General features: G+C 47.7%; 1 protein-coding gene across 2 annotated transcripts in view; it reads right to left on the bottom strand.

Moving 5' to 3' along the window:
- AKAP1 (A-kinase anchoring protein 1) overlaps positions 1 to 19345 on the bottom strand; it is a 31820-nt gene that overhangs the window by 10197 nt on the left and 2278 nt on the right. For both annotated transcript variants that reach the window (XM_059669567.1, XM_059669568.1), the window contains exon 2: positions 1715 to 3383. In XM_059669567.1, coding sequence (XP_059525550.1) covers positions 1715 to 3359 — 1645 coding nt within the window. In that variant the 5' untranslated portion in view covers positions 3360 to 3383. The remainder of the gene's footprint in view (positions 1 to 1714; positions 3384 to 19345) is intronic.

Raw genomic sequence — 19345 nt, 5'->3', positions numbered from 1 at the left:
ATCTTGCACTGGTTTCTCCAGACCCTGGGCATAATCCCATGTACTATCTGGATGCAAAGGAGTAAAGCTTAGGAGATTCACTCCCAGCTAAATCACCATCAAAGTGACCTCATCCCTTAACATCACCTGTTGGGGGAGGTGATGGGCCAACAGGTCCACATAGTCCCTGGAGCCAGATATTAGATGCAGGCGTCCCCCAAGAACAACTGGTCACAGTCAGTCCATACCCTTCTAATAATGCCAGCCCCAGCCTCTATCCGACAGAGCAGGACTGGATGGTACCTTCCACCCCGATGACACTCAGAGGTGGCTCGGATCACGCCAAGATTCTAACAGGCTTCATTCAGAGGCCATCTTTCAGCTTTCTCACGCACAAGGCAGAGCTACCATGAGAATGGAGGTGGGTCGGTAAGACACAGCCTGGTACTTGGCACAACTGAGTGCTCAGTGATTGGCACTACCAGGCTTCTATCTACCATCCCCAACGTCCCCCACATCACCATGCTCAGTCACAGCCTCCTCTTCCGCAAGGCCTAAACTTGGAAGCCTTCTGCATAGCTACTATCAATCTAGAATTGGCAATGACAAGGCCAGAGGGCTTGTTAATTAACCTGAGGGGCAAGAGGCAAAGGGAAACCCCTTTATTCTTAAGATTTTTCACCCATTTTAAAATGCCTTAAAAAAAAAATTTAACATCCTTAAAGTTAGAGTGCATCTTACAGTCTCTGGCCTACTATATTCATGATAGGCAGCATTTTTTTTTTCTTCCCAAGGTACACAAAAAACAGTAGTGTCATAAGCAATAGCACCTTAGAGGTGGTAAAATGTAATGTGTGGTACACACCAGCAGCTGCTCAAAGTACTGAATTCCCAAGAAAGAGTCCCAACCTGCCTCAAGGTGAAACGATAGGAAAAGGTTCGATAGGAAAAGGTTCCGGGGCAAGCCAGTCAGAGACCCGGAGGGGAATGCCTCTTCCCAAGAGATCAATGAAAATGCCCCAGGGTAGCTGCAAAAACAGGGTCAGGAACTGCTGACCTGGAAGTTAGCGATCTGAACTGTCTACACTGGGGTCAGCACTTGAAAAACCCAGTGGGCACTTGTTATCCAAGTGCCCTTCTTTCCTGGGGGTGGACCTGCAGCTGCACAGAAAGAAAATGGCTGAGGCGCTCTGCAAAGGGTGACAGCAACACGCAGCAGAGCTCGAGCCTCCCACAAGTATGCAAAGCTGGGGCCAGTCTCTGGGCACTTACCAGGAAAGAGCTTCTGGAGAAGGAAAGCAGGTGAAGACATGGGAACAAGCACATGGTTAAAAGGAAATAAACCATTAAAAAAAAACTCACACCTACTCTTGGTACTCAAGAGAATTAAAGCTAAGGAGGCCTCTCTCCATTTAAAAAAAAAAAATTAACAGGTTAGGGTTTAAAAGAGAAAAAGAGGCACAATTAGGTTAATCGGTGAACCCAACCCAACTTTGATCTGATTTTGTCAGATGGGCTAGGGAGGGTCACTGGCTGCCAAAACAAGTTACAACTCCCATGGCTTTGGGTTTAAGGCAGCCTAAATTTTCAGTTACCCACCAGCTCTCCACTGTGCCCTGACTTTCTGCACGCCGTTTGGGACACAGAAGTAGCAGAGAGAGAGAGAGGCAGCCTTTCCTACTACATAAAGGGAGACCCCCGTTCTCTGAGTGAGGAACGCCCAAGACCCTCCTACCTCCCGAATGATCTGCTTCTGCATCCATGGTCCATCCATCCTCAGTCCCCAAGTCTGACAACTCCTCCTTCAGCACCCCATTGCTGAAGGGCACAGTACTTTGTGGCAGTGGTGAGGTGGTAGCATTGTCCCTAGGGCTTGAGTTGGTCTCTGTACAAGAGTCTTCGAGCCCTGAAGTGCTGACGGAATCTGAGCACTGCCCAGAGGATTCTGAAGGGACACCCTGGCTATTGTCAGACATGCAGGTGACACAGCCAGCATCTTCCACCAGGACGCTTGTGTTGTCCAGCGACTCTCCAAGGGGGGCGGCTGGTGGTGGGCAGGGGGCCAGGGAGATGTGGTGCACAGAGTTCTTTGGCTTCGTGTCCTTGGTGGGGCTGGACAGAGGGCTGGTCAGGCAGCTCACATAGGTCTTTGGTGGTGGTAGCAGGTCCTCTGCTGGCAGGCCTGGCAAGGGGAGCGCAGCATCCGACGGGCCCAAGGCTGACTTCGACGGGTCCAAAGCTGACTCCAATGGGTCCAAGACTGCCTTTGCTGTGCCCGCCTCCACTGTGGCCTGAGTGGGCTCCAAGGCATCTTGCCTGAGGGCAGTTTTCTGGCAGATTTGGGCACATCTCTCCTCCTTCTGCCCTTGGAGCTGACCGGCTGAGGCCTGATACATGCAACCTGCCATCTTGCCCACAGTGGTGGCCAGCACTTCTTCAGTTGCATCCAATATCACTTTGGAGATGATCTGGTAGGCAGCCTGCTCAATCTCCTCATTTTTATCTAAGGACTCCTCTTTGCTCAATTTTCCATCCCAGGCTCGGCCACCTTGGACACAGGGTGCCACTGTTTCATCATCCTTGGCCTGCTCCACATGAGCCAATTCATTAAAGCTAGTCATCAACTTCCCTGCTGTGTCCCCCTCCACCTGAGGTGGGCTGCTCTTCCTTTCCTCTCCCCCTCCTCCCAAGGGAGTCATGCTGGCCGCCTTGATGCTCTGTAATGCAGAGCCATGCTCCAGGGACAACACACCTTCTTCTAGCCCACTTTCTCCCAACACTGCGTCGCCAGTGCCTTCAGCCCCCATCTCTCTCGCCTTCTCCCCAGGGCCATGCTTCTCTGTGGGAGCTGCAGGCTGGCCTTGCGGGCCCCACCCTGCCTCGCGCCTGCACGCTTCAGTGGCTTCGTGGGGGAACCGAACAGCCTTTGGCGACGGAAGGGCACACTCTAGAGGAACAGGCTTGGCTTCATCACCCATCTGGGCTGGTTCCACCCTTGCACTATCATCTCTGCATGTTCCTGGTCGAACTCTCGTGTCTGTGGGGTTAGACAGGCTGCCTGAGGACTCTGATCTACGACAGGCTGGATGTGACCGCAGCAAGGCCGGGGGTTCTGTGGGAGGTTTGTACACAGTGGCCAGCTCCTCTTCTGCTGGTTGTGTGACACTGGGGGGTGTGGACACTACTGCACGACAGGCATTTTCCACAGGGGCCAGTTCCTCGATGGCAGGGGCGGCCCTCAGCTCCACAGCACTAGCCTCCACCTGTTTATCATGGCTGCTGACGTGCTCTTTTTTACGAGAGAAAAACCACCACCAGCCAAGGAGTGCTAGCATTCCAGGCAATGCCAAAGGGAAAAGCGAACGGAATTGAATGGCCATCCTGGAGGCTTGTAGTAGTTACACCTGGGAACAGAATGAGAAAGAGATGCCATGAGAGCCTGGTAAGAGGTTCCTGATGTGACTGCACAGGAAAGAATAGACAGGGGACAGCAGAGCTGTTGGCTCTCCCTTTCCCTGCCCCTGAAGGGATCACCATCCCTTCACACCATGACTCTGGGTGAGCCATTGGAGGTGGGTGAGCAAGAAGAGACACCCCCTTCTGCTCCCTCATTCACACACACTCCCCTGAAACATGCTAAGCCTTCTCCTGAATAAGTCCCTTCCTTCATCACTTCTAAATGCCAAATTCTCCCTATGTTTCCCCAAGGAGCTAGTTATGTTTAGTGTTTTAGTTCACTAAACTCCCAGCTATCTTATCTACTTAGATGGCATAGGAGCATTTCTCAACAGCCATGGAATCCACATGTATATATCTCCCTCACATAACCATGAGTCAATGAAACATTAGTTATATGGCAGAGACAGCCAGAACAAAGGATGAATAAGAGCTCAAAAAGGATAGGGAGATGCTCCAGGGAAAGGGACCAGCAAATACACACAGTGGCATAGAGACACAGGTCATGCTTGGAGAATCAAGTCCTGGGACTTTACTGCAGGGTCTTGGCTTTATCCTGTAGAACCAGCATAGGTGTAAAGGGCAGACATACCAAACTGTGTTTGCAGGTGATTTGGGGAGCAGGAGAAACGGTATATGGAACAAAAGGAACATGGAGACCTAGGTCAGTTAGAGCCCGGAAAGGAGACATGATCATGGCCTAGAAGAAAGCAGCGGAAGACAACAGGTATGAGGATTAGTTTAGAGGTACAGTAAGTGCTTTGCAGAGCAGGGTGAGCTCTCATTAGAGGTATGTCACAGACTTATTGAGAACGCTTGTATTCAGTACCTACCATGCCGACAAATTTTATTCTGTATGGAAAAATTGTAAGTCTTCTTAAGACCTCCAATCCTTCATTGATATGGTGAATTACACCTTAATTTGGATTTGTGCTTAATTGTAAATGCTTTACCAACTCTTACTGGTTGTATCTACTTATCTAAATGTTTTCTGGCAAAAGCAGAACATACAGCTCCCCGAGTGAGCCTGATGATCAGCAGAGGCGGGAAGCACTGCTCCAGGACTTTGCATCTCAGAGCACAGTCTGTGGACCAGAAGCATCGAGCATAACCAGGGAACCTGCTGGAAATATAGTATCTCAGTCCCTCTCCAGACCTGCTGTACTGCAAGCTGCATTACAAGCCTCCAAGAAGATTTACAAGCATGTTTGTGAAGGTGCTAGGAAAAGTGCTTCTCTAAATGATAGGGGTGGGCAGGTCACCTCCAGAAAGTCCCTCATCTTTAATGATAAACCTTCCTGCTAATATTTGAAGATGAAGCAATGAGACTGGAAAATACAAAGCAAACCTAAGCAGCAGCCCGGGCTCAGAAGGCTCTGCATTATACCCTCCAGGTGGAAAGCTTCAATAATGCTGTCTAACAGCTTAAGATTCAAATGAGAAACCTCACTAGATACTTCTCTTGCATCACCTAATTTTCAACCGCCTGGTTTGGAATATATTACCATCTTAAAGATTTAAAGAACTCACGGTTATACAGTTAAGGGAATGGAACTCAGGTTCTACTCCACATTAAATCCAGGATCCACTAATTTATGGATCTGTGGGGATAAGACATTTTATGGGCCAAGAAAAGGGGAAGTTTGTACTGCTCTTAAAATTTTATGACCATACTCTATGACCCCCAAATTCCCACACCTGGAATCTTTTCTTTAAAAAAATAAAATAAAAAATAACTCTGCATAGGCAGAAGTCTATATATAAGAATATTCACCGAAGTATCATTTGAAACAAAACTCATAGAAATAACTGCTAAATATATTGTAGAATCTAGGGACAAATCATTGCTAGAGAAGGAAGCTGACTTTATGTACTGACTTGGAAAAACTGCTGTGATGCCAAAAATAAAAGCTGTAGACCACCATGTGCGCATGAGGTCTGTGTCCATATAATCATCCCATGAAAAAAACTGGGATCCTATTGAAAATGGATAGTCTTCCTTCTTTTCTTTTCTTTTTTAATATATTTTATTGATTTTTTACAGAGGAAGGGAGAGGGATAGAGAGTTAGAAACATCGATCAGCTGCCTCCTGCACACTCCCCACTGGGGATGTGCCCGCAACCAAGGCACATGCCCCTGACTGGAATCGAACCTGGGACCCCTAAGTCCGCAGGCTGACGCTCCATCCACTGAGCCAAACTGGTCAGGGCAATCTTCCTTCTTTTTGGGAAGAGAGTTTTTTTTATAATTTCTTTCTCAGTGGTTCTCCAATTTGGCTGCCCATTAGCACCACTTGGGATGCTTTTAAAATCCCAAGATGGCATCCAAATCAATTAAATCAGAATCTCTGAGGGAAAGATGCAGGCACCAACTTTGTTAACTGAGGTGACTCCAATGTGCAGTCAAGTTGGAAAATAACTGTTTTGTAACAACTTGCACACACCCAAAAAAGTGTTAGATATGGGATATTTGCTTTGTGTCCAACATTGTTCATATAAAAATAAATAACATTTGAGAAGGAAAAGAGGCTATGGGGGAAGAGTGCTCTCAGGAAAAAAATAGTATACAGGAGACATAGCCTATTGTCAGGAAATTAAGTCCCACCCAACAGGTCACATGCAACAGGAAGTGGGGCTGGGGTCTGAACTCAGGTTTTCTTCTTGTCAGTAAATTTAAATATCTGATTCCTTATTAACTAGACAATCCTATTTCAGCAGGGTGTATAGTTATGAGTCCCATAGTATTCTAGCAATTCTCTGATCTCAAGAAAAAGATTAAATGGAAAGGGGGAGACAAGACATAGGATTCTTTTTCTTCCTAACAACCCATAGGTGGCAGTCTCCCATTTTACACAGGAAGGGCCCAAGGCCATAAACTCAAATTGGGGGTGTGGTGTGTGTAAGGGGGGTAGTTGTTATACAAGACATAAACTGCCTCTCAAAACACTGGGATACCCCACACAAACACACACACATTGGAACTAAAAGTTGAACCAAGGGGTCCAGCAGTTGATCCCACCCCACCACTGGAGATTGAAGAAACTGGCTGTAAGGCATACATACATTACAGCCTGGCTTTGGTCCTGAATCCCAGGAGATCCATACCACATCCCAGACCCTGGCCTGCCATGTCACTGACTTCCCCCAACTTCACATGTTCTGCTCCCAGTCCTAGTTCATGCTCAACACAGAACCAGCGGCCTGGGGCCACTATACATACTCCCTGCCTGCTGCTCTGTAGCTCACAGAGGCACCGCTACCACTCACCTACCTAATCCTCCCTGCCCAGCTTGTTCCCAGAGACTGAGGCTCTAAACCCCCAGACCTACCATCTACAGCCCCCCGGCAAACAGGCAGCTGTAGCTACTCTGCTAATTACAGCTTAGGAAACTTTCTATACCATTTCCAAGCCCGACACCCCTGTTCTTGTGCCAGGAGGGACTCCTAGAAAGCATTTAATACCGCTACCCTAGTGGCATGTTGCCCAACCCACAGATGCCTGACGAGGTCCTACCTGGGTCCCCAGTGCCCACCATTCACATGCTGGACTAGAGCTGAGAGACCTTCCCTCTGCTGAGGAACCAGAAGCCAGTGGCCACCATTCTTTCAGGCAAAGCCCTCCTCTCCACAACTGCCTCTAGGGACAGAAACTGCCTTGGAGTGGAACTGAAGTGCTCCGGGCACTTGAGATAAGAGGTAAGAGGTCCAAGAGGGGGTGAAATGGTTTATTTTTCCCTTGCCACCAGGGGATGGTGGTTACATATGAGCTTCTCCACCAAACACAGAGCCAAGAGCCCCTGGAATAAGCAGCCCATACCACCCAAAGGTGATGTGAGAGCTTAGCTGGGTTTCGCTGAAAGCACCTCACAGGGAGCTCCTGGTGACTGAAGCCCCACTTCCTGCCCGTCAAATAAAGTCCCTCACTTCCTTAGCCCCCAGTTCCTAGAGTCCTACACTAGCCCACCTCACTTGAACAGACTTCTGTGAATTGGTAAGGTGCCATTTTCCCTGATTTATGTGAACACAGAGCCCTGGACTTGTGGCGCAGGATGTACCAACCTTTCCTGAATTCTCAGAGCAAGCTGCCCCATGTGCACGCACACGTTTCAGCCTAACAAGGCTCTCTGGTACCTTCCTTCCCAAACAGACTCTTGAGTTGCTCTCTCTGCCCTCTCGCTTTTTTAAACGTGTACCTCTCAAAAATGTAAGTGGCATTTAATAGTGAGGATCTAAAAGCCTTCACACTCGCAAGTAAACTGAATGAAGGTGGCTGCTTCCCTCCCCCACTCCAGAGGCCCAGGCCTCTCAGGCAGGATTGCACCTCCCACCCACCCCCACCCCCCACCCCCATCAGGGAAAAGGATGCAGAGCCCCGGCTTAGGGTTGATGGGGAGGAGACTTGGCTAGTTTGAATCTGTTGGAATGAAATAGCTGCCTGCTTATTTTTAGCAGGTCCATTTACCCGTAAATAGATGCACGCTGGCTAGCTGCCCAGTGGTCACACAGAGCTGAGGACAGGCACGTGTGTCACAGCCCCATAAGACCTTAGTGCCCACCTACTCACTCCAGGTTCTGAAAGGATTCCTTCTTTCTCCCAGAGGAACCTGCAGCTTCTCAAAACAGCTTACCTCTGGAGAAGTAATTGCTTCACTCCCAACCCCGAAGACCAGCTGGGGCACTGCAATCTAGGGCCTTCTGCTAAACAAGAAAACAAATCTCTGGGAATGGTACAAAGAGTGTTGTACCCAGTGAGTCAGCCTATTTGTCTGCAGTTATTGTGGAAAAAGAGCTGCATGTAATTAATCAATGAGAAAGTCCATCATAAAAATAAGAGCCTAGGTGCCAAGAGTCTCATAAGTCCAGTCTGGGCTTGGGCCTGGTCAGTGAAGTTACATCCACTCTGTGTTCTGAATGGACTTTTACACAGGGGTGGGCAAAGGCAGGCTTACATGGAAAATAATACAATAATAAACAAATAATAATACAAGAATAAGCTCTGTGTTTTACATACAAGTGTAAACCTGCTTTTGTCAACCCCGTCTGGTTGAAATTTGAACATTTCTTCCATTATTTCAGGGTTATGTGTTCACCAACAGAAGGAAGCTCAAGGCACTCCATCTCCTGAGAACTTCTTGCCAAGGGGGGTAGGCACTTTTCCCCTGGAAGGGGGTCTTCTAAGGACAGGGAATGATCCAGAACCTAAAGCCCAGCACTTGCTGCCACTGCACTGGGAGAGTAACACCAGGCTGTGGACCAGGCCAAGGCTCCTCCATCCCCCACCCCCCAACCCTAATACCATGCCCCTCACTTGCAACCCTCAAGTTTGCTGGAGAAAGACAAGAGTGCCTTTTGGGTTGCATTAACCCAATTTCTCATCAGGTTGAGGATATGCACATACATTCAAATGTGTTTAAGTTTCAGCAAGAAAAAGCTTCTGTCCACCAGAAGCTCACAATCCAGATGGAAGAGCCAGTGTCTCGCTCACACATACACACATATCAGCACCACGCTGAGCCCGGTTTCAGAAATAGGCAAAGAGGACCCAAGGAAGGTTGTCTCAAAGGCCAGAATTCCCTTGGGTTGCAATGGTAGGTTAATGACATCAATTAAGGTTCTAAACCCAATGTATCTTTGGGAGTGAGAGCAGAACAAGTCCTGGGAGGAGAGGCTGAAGAGCTGGCCAGGAGCCAGACAAAGGGAGTCTGACCTTTACTGTCAACGCAATGGGCAGTTGCGACATGGCCAAAGCAGAGCAGGTCACAAGAGGCAAAGGCCTGGATAATCCCCAAGTGGCAACTGAAGTCCAATATTGGCAGCCACTTAGTCACAGGGAGCTACTGAGCACTTGAAATGTGACCAGTGTGACTGAGGAACTGAATTTTAAATTATATTTAGTGTCAATTTACTTTAAATAGCTATATATGACTGGTGCTACCTAGTGGACAGCACAGTGCTAGAGGATGTTCCCAGAAGACCTGAAGGAAACACAAGAGCTGCATAAATGCTGAGAAAGCTAGTGCCTACCTTGCTGGGCAATGTTTGGTCTTGCCGCTGAGGGTGGGGAACGATGGCAAGCTGGGTCACTCACCCTCAGCAGCATGGCTGGGGGCCCAGGAATCAGAGTGCTGGAGCCATGCCTCAGTTGTGTTGGTCTCAGCCCAGTCTCGGTGTTCACAGGGTTGTTACCTTCATCCTTAGGGTGCGTGAGTGAGCTGTGATTCATGTTGGCGCCCTAAAGATTCCAAATTAGCTCACAGTGGGGCTGTGAGGTCCTCCTGCCCAGGGCTGTTCCCCACACCCTTCATTGTGATGGCCCCACAGAGTAATCCGGTCAGCCACCCTCCCGGTTCTGGATCACAGAACACTCCACAGCCTGTTCTCCAAGAGACTGGAGGCTTCACACAACAATGTCTGGATGGGCAGGCCTACTCAATAAAGCCTTTTCCAACCAAAATGGAAACCAGAGCCTGGTACCAAGAATTCCAAGTAAGTAGAGTCAAAAGTGAAAAATCCCATCTCTGAACATAGTCTCCAATTAAGAGCTCTTCCTCCTCCAGTTCAATTAAAAATTAAACTCCCAGTTTGGAAAGGTTGGTTAAAGAGGAAACCACACAAGGGTGAACTACCCAGCCTCTCTCATTCTCTGCTGACCACTCATGGCAGGTCCAGTCTCATTAGGCTTCAAATAATAAAGGGGAAAAAATCGGCACCTCCTACAAAGGTCTTTCCATTACTTCATTTGGGGGCTAGGCAAATGGTTTAAGATTTTTTTACTATGGTGATAAAGCAGGTGCCACCAGTGTTCTGGGAACACAGAGTTCCTGCCCATGACCACAGAGCACTACACAAGACTACCCAAAAGGTATGACATTCTGATCAGATAATAAGCTTATCTAAAAGCTAATAAAGATGACATGTGACTTCAAAAGGAATCAGAAAAGATGGTGTGAGTCAAAAACCTTTCATAGCACTATCTCAGGGGACAAAGCAAAGAGGTAGACACTGCTTTTACAAATGGCAAACAGTGCCCTATAACCAACTGAGAGATCACATAAAGGCATAAGGAATTTCTATTCACCAAATATATATTGGTACCTACAGGGTACAAAGCACAGTGGGACACAGAAATGAGTCAAACAAACACACTACTTTCGAGGCACTGACAAGTCCTCTTGGGGCCGAAAGCACCAGTGACTTCTCTGGTAGGCCTATTACTGCCACTGGCCAACTGACACGTTTGGTCCAAGAGTCAGGCAAGTGTCCTGGTCAGGGTGGGGAACAAACATGAACCAGGCTGCCAGTTTCTCCAGATTAGGATGTTCTAATAATGCCCTGGGGTGGGAGATGGGAGGGTAGCAGCTCAAATGGAAAGCAAGGGAGATTTGGTTGGCCCATTCAATATGCAGACTTTCATTCAATACCCATTTTCACCACTACCTGCTGCCCAAATCCACATCCCTTCTCATTTAAACTACTCCATAAAATAAAGCCAGATCTACTGGCATGCCAGAAGGGTTATGAGGGCCTAGTTGTTCTTGCCAACTTTCTAGCAACCCTCCGGTCTCTGGCCACACCTCAACCCAAGCCTACAAAGGGGTTTGTCCTTGTGTATGAACCAGCACACTTTCTCAGCAAGCTACTAGAAGACAGGCTCCACAAAAACAAGGGAGTAAATCAAGAAAAGCTAATAAAGATGACACGTAACTTCAAAAGGAATCAGAAAAGGGAGGGGTAGGCACAGGTCCAGGAAGCAACACAAGAGAAAGGGAGAAGGAATTTCCAGGATGAAGGGGAAGCAAAGCCAGGGACAGGGGTACATGCCAGGAGCAATATGGAACGCTAGTACCTGGTATGTTTAAGCCAATGAGAGGAGCTTGACAGCAATGGCTAGGGCTCAGGGAAAAGTCAGAGAACTAATGCGAGAGACACAGAAAACAAAGCTAAACAAAGTAAGTTAGGAGAGGAGAGGGAAGAGGATGTCAAGAAAGGAAACATGGAAAACTAAGAACTTTTCAGCTACTGTATAAGCAGTATTTATATCATAACAATGCATACTACCTCTATACTGAGGATGAAGGAAGAAAAAAATGCATAGCAGCACAATTCACCATAGCTAAGATCTGGAAACAGCCTAAGTGCCCATCAGTAGATGAATGGATTAGAAAACTGTGGTACATCTACACGATGGAATACTATGCTGCTGTAAAAAAGAAGGAACTCTTACCATTTGCAACGGCATGGATGGAACTGGAGAGCATTATGCTAAGTGAAATAAGCCAGTCAATGAAGGAAAAATACCACATGATCTCACTCATTCATGGATAATAGAGACCATTATAAACTTTTGAACAATAATAGATACAGAGGCAGAGCTGCCTCAAACAGATTGTCAAACTGCAGCGGGAAGGCCGGGGAGGGTTAGGGGGCAGGAGGGGGGTGGGTAAGAGATCAACCGAAGGACTTTTATGCATGCATATAAGCATAACCAATGGACATAAGACACTGGGGGGTAGGGGAGGCCAGGGGATTGTCAAGGGCGGGGGGGAAAATAAAAGGACACATATGTAATACCCTTTGTAATACTTTAAGCAATAAAAAAAAAGAAAGAAAAAAGAAAAGAAAAAATGTAGGAATGAGCCAAGTCCTTAACTTTCAGAGTAGAAAAGCAAATCAGATAAATAAAAAGGAAGAAAAGATGGAAAGGAAGGGAGAAGTATACTATATAGAAATACAGAGAGATAGGGAGGACAACTAGATGAAAGCAGCTGCCTCTAGAAGAGAACAGGACAGGAGGGAGAGCACTCAGGGCAAATGGCTGTTCTTTCAAACCTGTGAATAGTCAAAATTCAAAACTTCCTACAAGCAATATTTTCATAGAAAATTAATATATTCTTAAGTATTAAGTAGCAATGGATGTTCTATTACCATACAGCTTTTATGTTTCTTTAACCATCATAATAAATATGTATGTCATCTCATCTATGTATAAATTTATAATGCTTTACTTCCCATAATAACTGATGCTAATTTTGCTTCAGAGACACCCTCCCCCCCACAACTGCCCTGCTGACAACAGTAATAATCACAAAGAGAATATGCTTATCAATAGACCCTTCGAAGCGAGGCATCTGGTTCCCACACCATTGAGGCCTAGCCAGCATCAGGTAACAGGACCCCGTGGGCCTAGTCATTTCATAAAGATCTGTATACCCAATGTGAGCCAGGTTCTGCCGAAGATGCTAGAGCCCTCAGGAAGCAAAGGTGGAGGGAGGAGTAGGTAGGGAGTCACATTTCAGATCGCAAGATACTACAAAGATGCAGCAAGCAAATGTAATAAACCTGCAGCCTCTCAACCGCTTCTGAGAACTGAGCCCTAGGCATCCCTTGTACATGAACTAACTATACTCCTGGGCATCCAGTACCGTACTAGCTGGGAGAGTTGAGAAACAGTCGCTCGGCCATCTTCCGTGTTCTGCGGTTTAGACGAAGAACCAAGGTGGAGAAAAGCTGGATAAAGTGCATGTGGGAGAGGGGAAGCTTTAGACAGAACAGTTAGGGAATGCCCCTCCAAAGAGGTGGCAGCAGAGCTGGAACAGTAAGCGGCAGCCATGCCAAGGTCTGGGAGGACAGGGAAAGGAGAGGGGAAGAAAGTTCCAGGCAGGGAGAACACGTGCCAAAGCCCTAAAGCAGGAACAAGCTTGGCTGACTCAAGAGGCAGCAAGAAAGGGAGGTGAAGATGAGGTTGGAGGGCTGCTGCCAGAGAGACTGCTCCCCAGCCTCACTGGGCAGGCGCAGTGCTGAAGGTCAAGAACCCGGAGGAACAGGTTCACCAAACTTCCTCCAGAGAGGGAAACCAACTTGCCCCAACAGCCAAGGGGCTATCGTTTCTAGACTAATAATCAGAGGCTGATTCCAAATCTATGCCAGAAACAGGGTGCCTCTGTGGCTGGTAGCACAGCCGGTGCACACTGTGTGAGTAAACAGGCCCACTTTTTACAGCAAATACGTTTGTATGAAGCCCTGGGGTCACACCACTTATTAGCCTGGTGGATGGGAACAGGGATACACACACACACACACACACACACACACTCTCAGCCCCACATAAGTCCTTGCCACTTCTTTGAAATACACTTCGCAAAAACAACCTCGCTCTCCAGCCAACATAAACCATAGGCAACAAAGGGGCCTTATATGGCTTGAAGCTTTCTTAATCAGAAACAGATAGATGGGCTGGAGTTGGCAGCTCCATGTTAGAGAAAAGGAGGAGTCAAAAAAACAGGGCGGGGAAAGAAAGGACGGCAGTGTGGAGCAGAACTCATTTGTCAAACTCCTTTTTCATATCTCATCAGCCTCCTTCTAACTGGCTCCCTGTAAGAATTCCTCCTGAGGGACATTTGCCTCCTCTCATGCTCTTATGTTGGTTACACCAGTACTCAAGCTGCCAGCACATCCATAGTTTTACAGAATTTTTTAGTGTCTGTTTGCTGGCCTGCCCATGAAAATAGGTTGATTTCCTTAGAAATTGGCTGCTGGGCAACAAGTGGTGTCATTCCCCTAGACAGCAGTCCTGAGTTCCCCCGCTCACTGGGCTGCCTTGGTCACATGCCTGCCTGGCCCAGGAGGCAGGGTTGGGCCCCAGCCACAGATCCAAAATAGAAAAGGCAGCCCCAGGGATCTCTTAAGCCTACCTCTCCCCCACCACCACCAACACCAACACCCCATGATAGTTTCTAGGGTGGCTTTATTCTCCTTCCTCCCGATTAGAAAGCAGCAGCACTCAGGACCTGCTCTGTACACTGAAGCCACATGCACTTGGCCCTCCTAAAGGATACCAGCTGCCCAAAATAGCACGACAGCACAGGCTTGGCCAGGTGGGCCTCAGCAAAGTCAAAGGACAAAGCAAGGAGGTTTTTCTCAGCACAGCCTTTTCTCACCAGAGACAGAACTCAAGACACATCAGACTGCAGGCCTCCTTCCAAGGCAGCTCAGGGCAAGTCCCTCCTGCTCCTTTCTCCTTGGAGGGAAGGAAGAAGGGGCAAGAAGATTTACAGAAGTCTGGACTGGCCTTTAGATCTGCTGTCCGGGGCCAAGGTTGGAGGAGAGGGGGTTGGGAATGGCAATGGAGAACGGGGCTGAGGGCTGGGCTTGAACAAATCCTGCTGCCTCCTCCAACAGGACCAAGCTACCGCCAGGTAACAGCCTGTTGAGGGCCAGGGGATGGTCTCCTGACCTCCACGTGAGGTCTGAGAGGCCACATTATTATTAGCCAGAGAATGACGAGTGACTTCAAGATTGTCTTCTCAACCAGAGAACGGAGCTAAACCAAAGTCTTCAGAGCATTTTTCAGGCCTTCAGGCATAGCTACTGTCTACAAGGCTTTCTTAGTCACAGTCATCATTTGTGCAGCTCAAAGGCACCGGATGGTTGCATAATTTTGATAAAACATGGCTTTGGAAAGGAAAAGCATTAAAGAGTAGGATCCTGAACATCGGTTTCCTGACAAATGAAAATGTCCTATAAAATGGGATACAAATATCTCCATCATGGGGCTGAAATGACTCAAAACACCTAACAGTCTGACTCAGCCTGTGGGACAAATAACTGTAATCTTTTAAAAATCCAGTTGTTTTCTGGATGAGACTGGAGGGTTAATGGGGCAGTAAATAAAAAACAGCCTCTAAACATGGAGCTAGAGATATAGAACCCTGATCCAAGTCCAAAGCCAGCCTAGCCCTGCATCCTGGGATCAGAATACCTTCCTCATATACAAAGTAGAAATATGTAACCTCACAGGGTTGAGAAACAATAAGAAGGGAACAGTTCAGAAAAAACCCTCCTATGATGCCAGGTATACAGTAAGTGCTCAATAAGTGTCTATAATGCATCTTATGCTGTCTGGTTCCAAGAAAAGAGTCTCTCGCATTATATACCAAAGGTCAGTCTATCAGGGTTCAAACTAAGTATGCCCAGGATGAGAGAATGGGGCATCTGGAAATAAAGCCCACTCCCCAGAACTGGCCCCACACCAACACTTCAGGACCCCTACTCTACCGCAGCTCTCCCCACACCTTTTGTAAAAACAAGACTCCTAACACTGACATGGACTGGAGAGATGGAATGAAAATAACATTAGTTTGTAAGGTATCTGCAAACTATTTAGCAAAGGACCCACACTGGGATCCTGCAGGAAGTATTCAGGTGGGTGAAGGACAAATAGGTCAGCTGACATCTGAAGATAGGCCTTAGGGACCCAGCAAAGACCGTTATGATAATAAGCAGGCTCTCAAACCAAAATGGCTTTCCAATGGCTTAGCATTTGGCTCTTTGCTTCATACATTCCCAGGTCCCTCACTACGCTCCTCAAACTGTTTCATAATTGATCACTGCCCTCCAAACTGGCAGATCACAACTTCTCAATGTGCCATGGAGAGAGCTAATAAATAATTTGTCACTAAAGCCGCTTGTTTTGTGGATTATGAAAGATGAAGCCCAAGTATATAATGCTTTAGCTTTTAGAGTTGGACAAAGAACTAAAACCAGTGCTGTCCAATAGAAAGTTCTGGGATGATGAAAATGTTCTAGACCTACATTGTCCAATACTGCAGCCCCTGGCCACATGAGGCTACTGAACACTTGAAATCTGACTAATATCACCAAGAAACTAATTGTTAAATTTTATTTTATGCTTAAATTTAACTAGTTACACATGACTAGCTAATACCCTAAAGACAAGGCAGCTCTAGACCCTCTCCCCTAAGGGTCAATTTAGATGAGACTAGAAAGGGTGTAAAATCTATACTAATAAAAGAGAAAATTGTTAATTGGCGTACGACGATACCCTTTTCATTGGCTAATCAGGGCTATATGCAAATTAACTGCCAACTAAGATTGGCAGTTAACTGCCAACAAGATGGCGGTTAATTTGCATATGTAGGCACAATGCAGGGAGGCGAAAGGGAAAGCAGGAAGAAGCCCCCTGCCACTGACAGTGATGGGAAACCCAGGGGGGAGCTAAGAGCTGGGGGGCAGGGCAAAGGCGGCCCTGGGGCCGCCTTTGCCCTGCCCCCCAGCCATGATCGGAGAATCAGGTGCCTTTTCCGCCCTGGCCAGTGATAGCAGGAAGTAGGGGTGGAGCCAGCGATGGGAGCTGGGCACGGTCGAAGCTGGCAGTCCCAGGAGCTAGGGGTCCCTTGCCTGGGCCTAAAGCGAAGCCCACGATCGCGGGGCCGCTGCAGCTGTGGGTCCCCGCTGCCCGGGCCGGACGCCTCAGCCAGAGGCTTCCTGCAGGGGCAGGGGCGGAGCCCGCACGATTGCGGCCCCCCTGCCCCCGCTGCCACTGCAGGTCCCCGCTGCCCGGGCCGGACGCCTAGGCCAGAGGCGTCAGGCCTGGGCAAGGGGCCGATCCTGCGATTGGAGGGTGATGGGGGTCAACGCCTGAGGGCTTCCCAGTATGTGAGAGGGGGCAGGCGGGGCTGAGGGACCCTCCCCCCCGCCCCCCCCCCCACACACACCCAGTGCACGAATTTCGTGCACCGGGCCCCTAGTATAAATATAAAAATATTTAGCACAGTAGTACCTTAGAGTTAAGAGAACTTAAAATGCACCTAAAACTGGATTGGGTTGGGGTTTTTTTTAAGTCTTTGACTTGTACTAGCCACTAAAGCAAGCATCCTAGCCCAAAACCATTCCTCCCCAGAAACAACCCTGCAGGCCCCTCTATTCTTCCAGGAGTCCCCAGGCACTTCAGTCTAACAAGGTTCCAAGGAACATAATCTGAATGCCTTTGATGTTGACCAATCCTGCCTAGAACCAGGTTTCACCCCTGAAAGCTGCACCAAGCCCTCACCCCTCAAATCCAGGGCTCTTGCCAGCTAAGCCTAGTGGTGAAACAAGCCTTATCAGCCTGCAGCACTGTATACCTTTACTTCCAGAACTCACCTGGGCCCCCCACTTTGTTCCTAAGTGCATGGGCCTCAGTGGCACCTGGTTAAGTGAAGTCAGCCAACCAGTATTACCAGATGGGGATAGAATGTTTACTATCGACTGTTGCAAACTATCAAACCGAATTGTAGAAACATCCAAATGGCGGGGACCTGGACAAAACAAAGACCATATAGTAGGAAGAAAGAAAAGTTAAGGAATAGGACATCTTGAAGATTGCTTATTGCTAAAAGCCAGTCCTCAGAAGGCCGAATGATAGACACACTCCTTCACTCTAACAATCTGCTTAGAAAGCAACAGAAAGATTGGGAGTAACGCCCATGGATTTGACTATGCCTTGGTTCTTCTCACAAAGCCCTCTAAGGGACTAGCTTAAGTCCAAACCCACACTATCAGTTTCTCTACACCTCAATTTGTATTTCAATTGACCACTGAAACAATACCTCCAGCTTCACCCACCTCACTTGTATTCAGAGGTATGACGATGAAAGGAATAGGGAGGTGTTTGCTCACAACTCGCCCAGAACAGTAGCTATCAAGGAAAAGGCATCCTCTAAATTTTAGTTCCCACATCTCCAGCCAGACTCTGTCCAACTCAAAACACTGTCATTGACCATGTTTTCCACTATGTAGGTTTAAAATTAGGTACCAAGGCCAGCAGGTTTGCTCAATGGAATGTCACATATGATGGATACTTACTGTTAAATGATCATAAAAGTGAAACCTGAGTGAGGTATGAACAGAAAGGGATGTGGAAGAAGCAGAACTTGCCCTAGGAAGCAAAGATTAGGATTAAAATGCATCCCATATAGACAAGCAACTCAAACAGTATGACATTATTTAAATGGTGAAGCAGCCTGAACTTCAAGTAGGGGAAAGACAGGTAGTTTAATCTAATTGCTTTGCCTATGCACTCTACCCAGCTTGAGAAGCCTCCACTCACACCTTAAATGGGACAAGAGGCGATAGGATTCAGCACCTCCCAGAGCAGAGGAATACTCCTCAGAATGGCAAGCTGAAGGTATTAACTTGTATGCAAAACTGTTGACTTCCCCACAGTAGCGCAACAGACCAAGCTGCAGAGAAACCATTCCATTCTAGACTCACAGGGAAGATTAGGAAGGAGTTGCCTGGGGAGAGTGGGCTGGAAGGCACCAGCTCACCAGGCACAAGGGGTGCCCACTCCTCAAAGCCCTGAAATGAGCACTCAATCAAGTCATATTTGTTGCAGGCTAGAGCCAGGAGGCTGGCTGGCAATGTGGGGAAACCAATTTGTTTTCCTTTTCCTTCCAACCAAGTTTCCAGGCCAGAAGCCGGGGGAGGGTACTTTTAATAAAATTCAAATCACTCAAGTGATTCAAGAGAAAATGTCAGTCTCAGAGATTCTTTTTTTAAAAAAAAATATATATTTTATTGATTTTTTTTACAGAGAGGAAGGGAGAGGAATAGAGAGTTAGAAACATCGATGAGAGAGAAACATCGATCAGCTGCCTCTTGCACACCCCCCACCTGGGATGTGCCCACAGCCAAGGTACATGCCCTTGACTGGAATCGAACCTGGGACCCTTCAGTCCGCAGGCCGACGCTCCATCCACTGAGCCAAACCGGTCAGGGCTCAGAGATTCTTTAAGAGGGAATAAAAACAAGGCCTGAGAACCCATCATGCACAGTGCAGGGTTTCACAAATATTTCAACTTGTCTTTAGGGTGAGGAGAGGGAACACTGTAAAGGCCAAAACTAGCCTTCACCCAATAAACGATGGCTAGGGCACAGGTCCCAAGCCCACCAATAATTTGGGTTACCAGGTAGAACAAAACGAATTGCTTTAAAATATTGATGCTCAGCAACCTTACACTGGGGACACATCCACTTGGCACCTGAGCAGGCCACTTACAACAGACTCTCTCACTGGCACCCTGCAGTGTCCACATGTCAATGTATTTCCTAGATACAGCTGGGAGGAGGA

The sequence above is a fragment of the Myotis daubentonii genome, chromosome 16, assembly GCF_963259705.1.
Source record: "Myotis daubentonii chromosome 16, mMyoDau2.1, whole genome shotgun sequence".
NCBI classification, from domain to species: domain Eukaryota; kingdom Metazoa; phylum Chordata; class Mammalia; order Chiroptera; family Vespertilionidae; genus Myotis; species Myotis daubentonii.
Note: the sequence above shows the minus strand (reverse complement) of the source record. Positions and strands in the feature narration are given on the sequence as shown.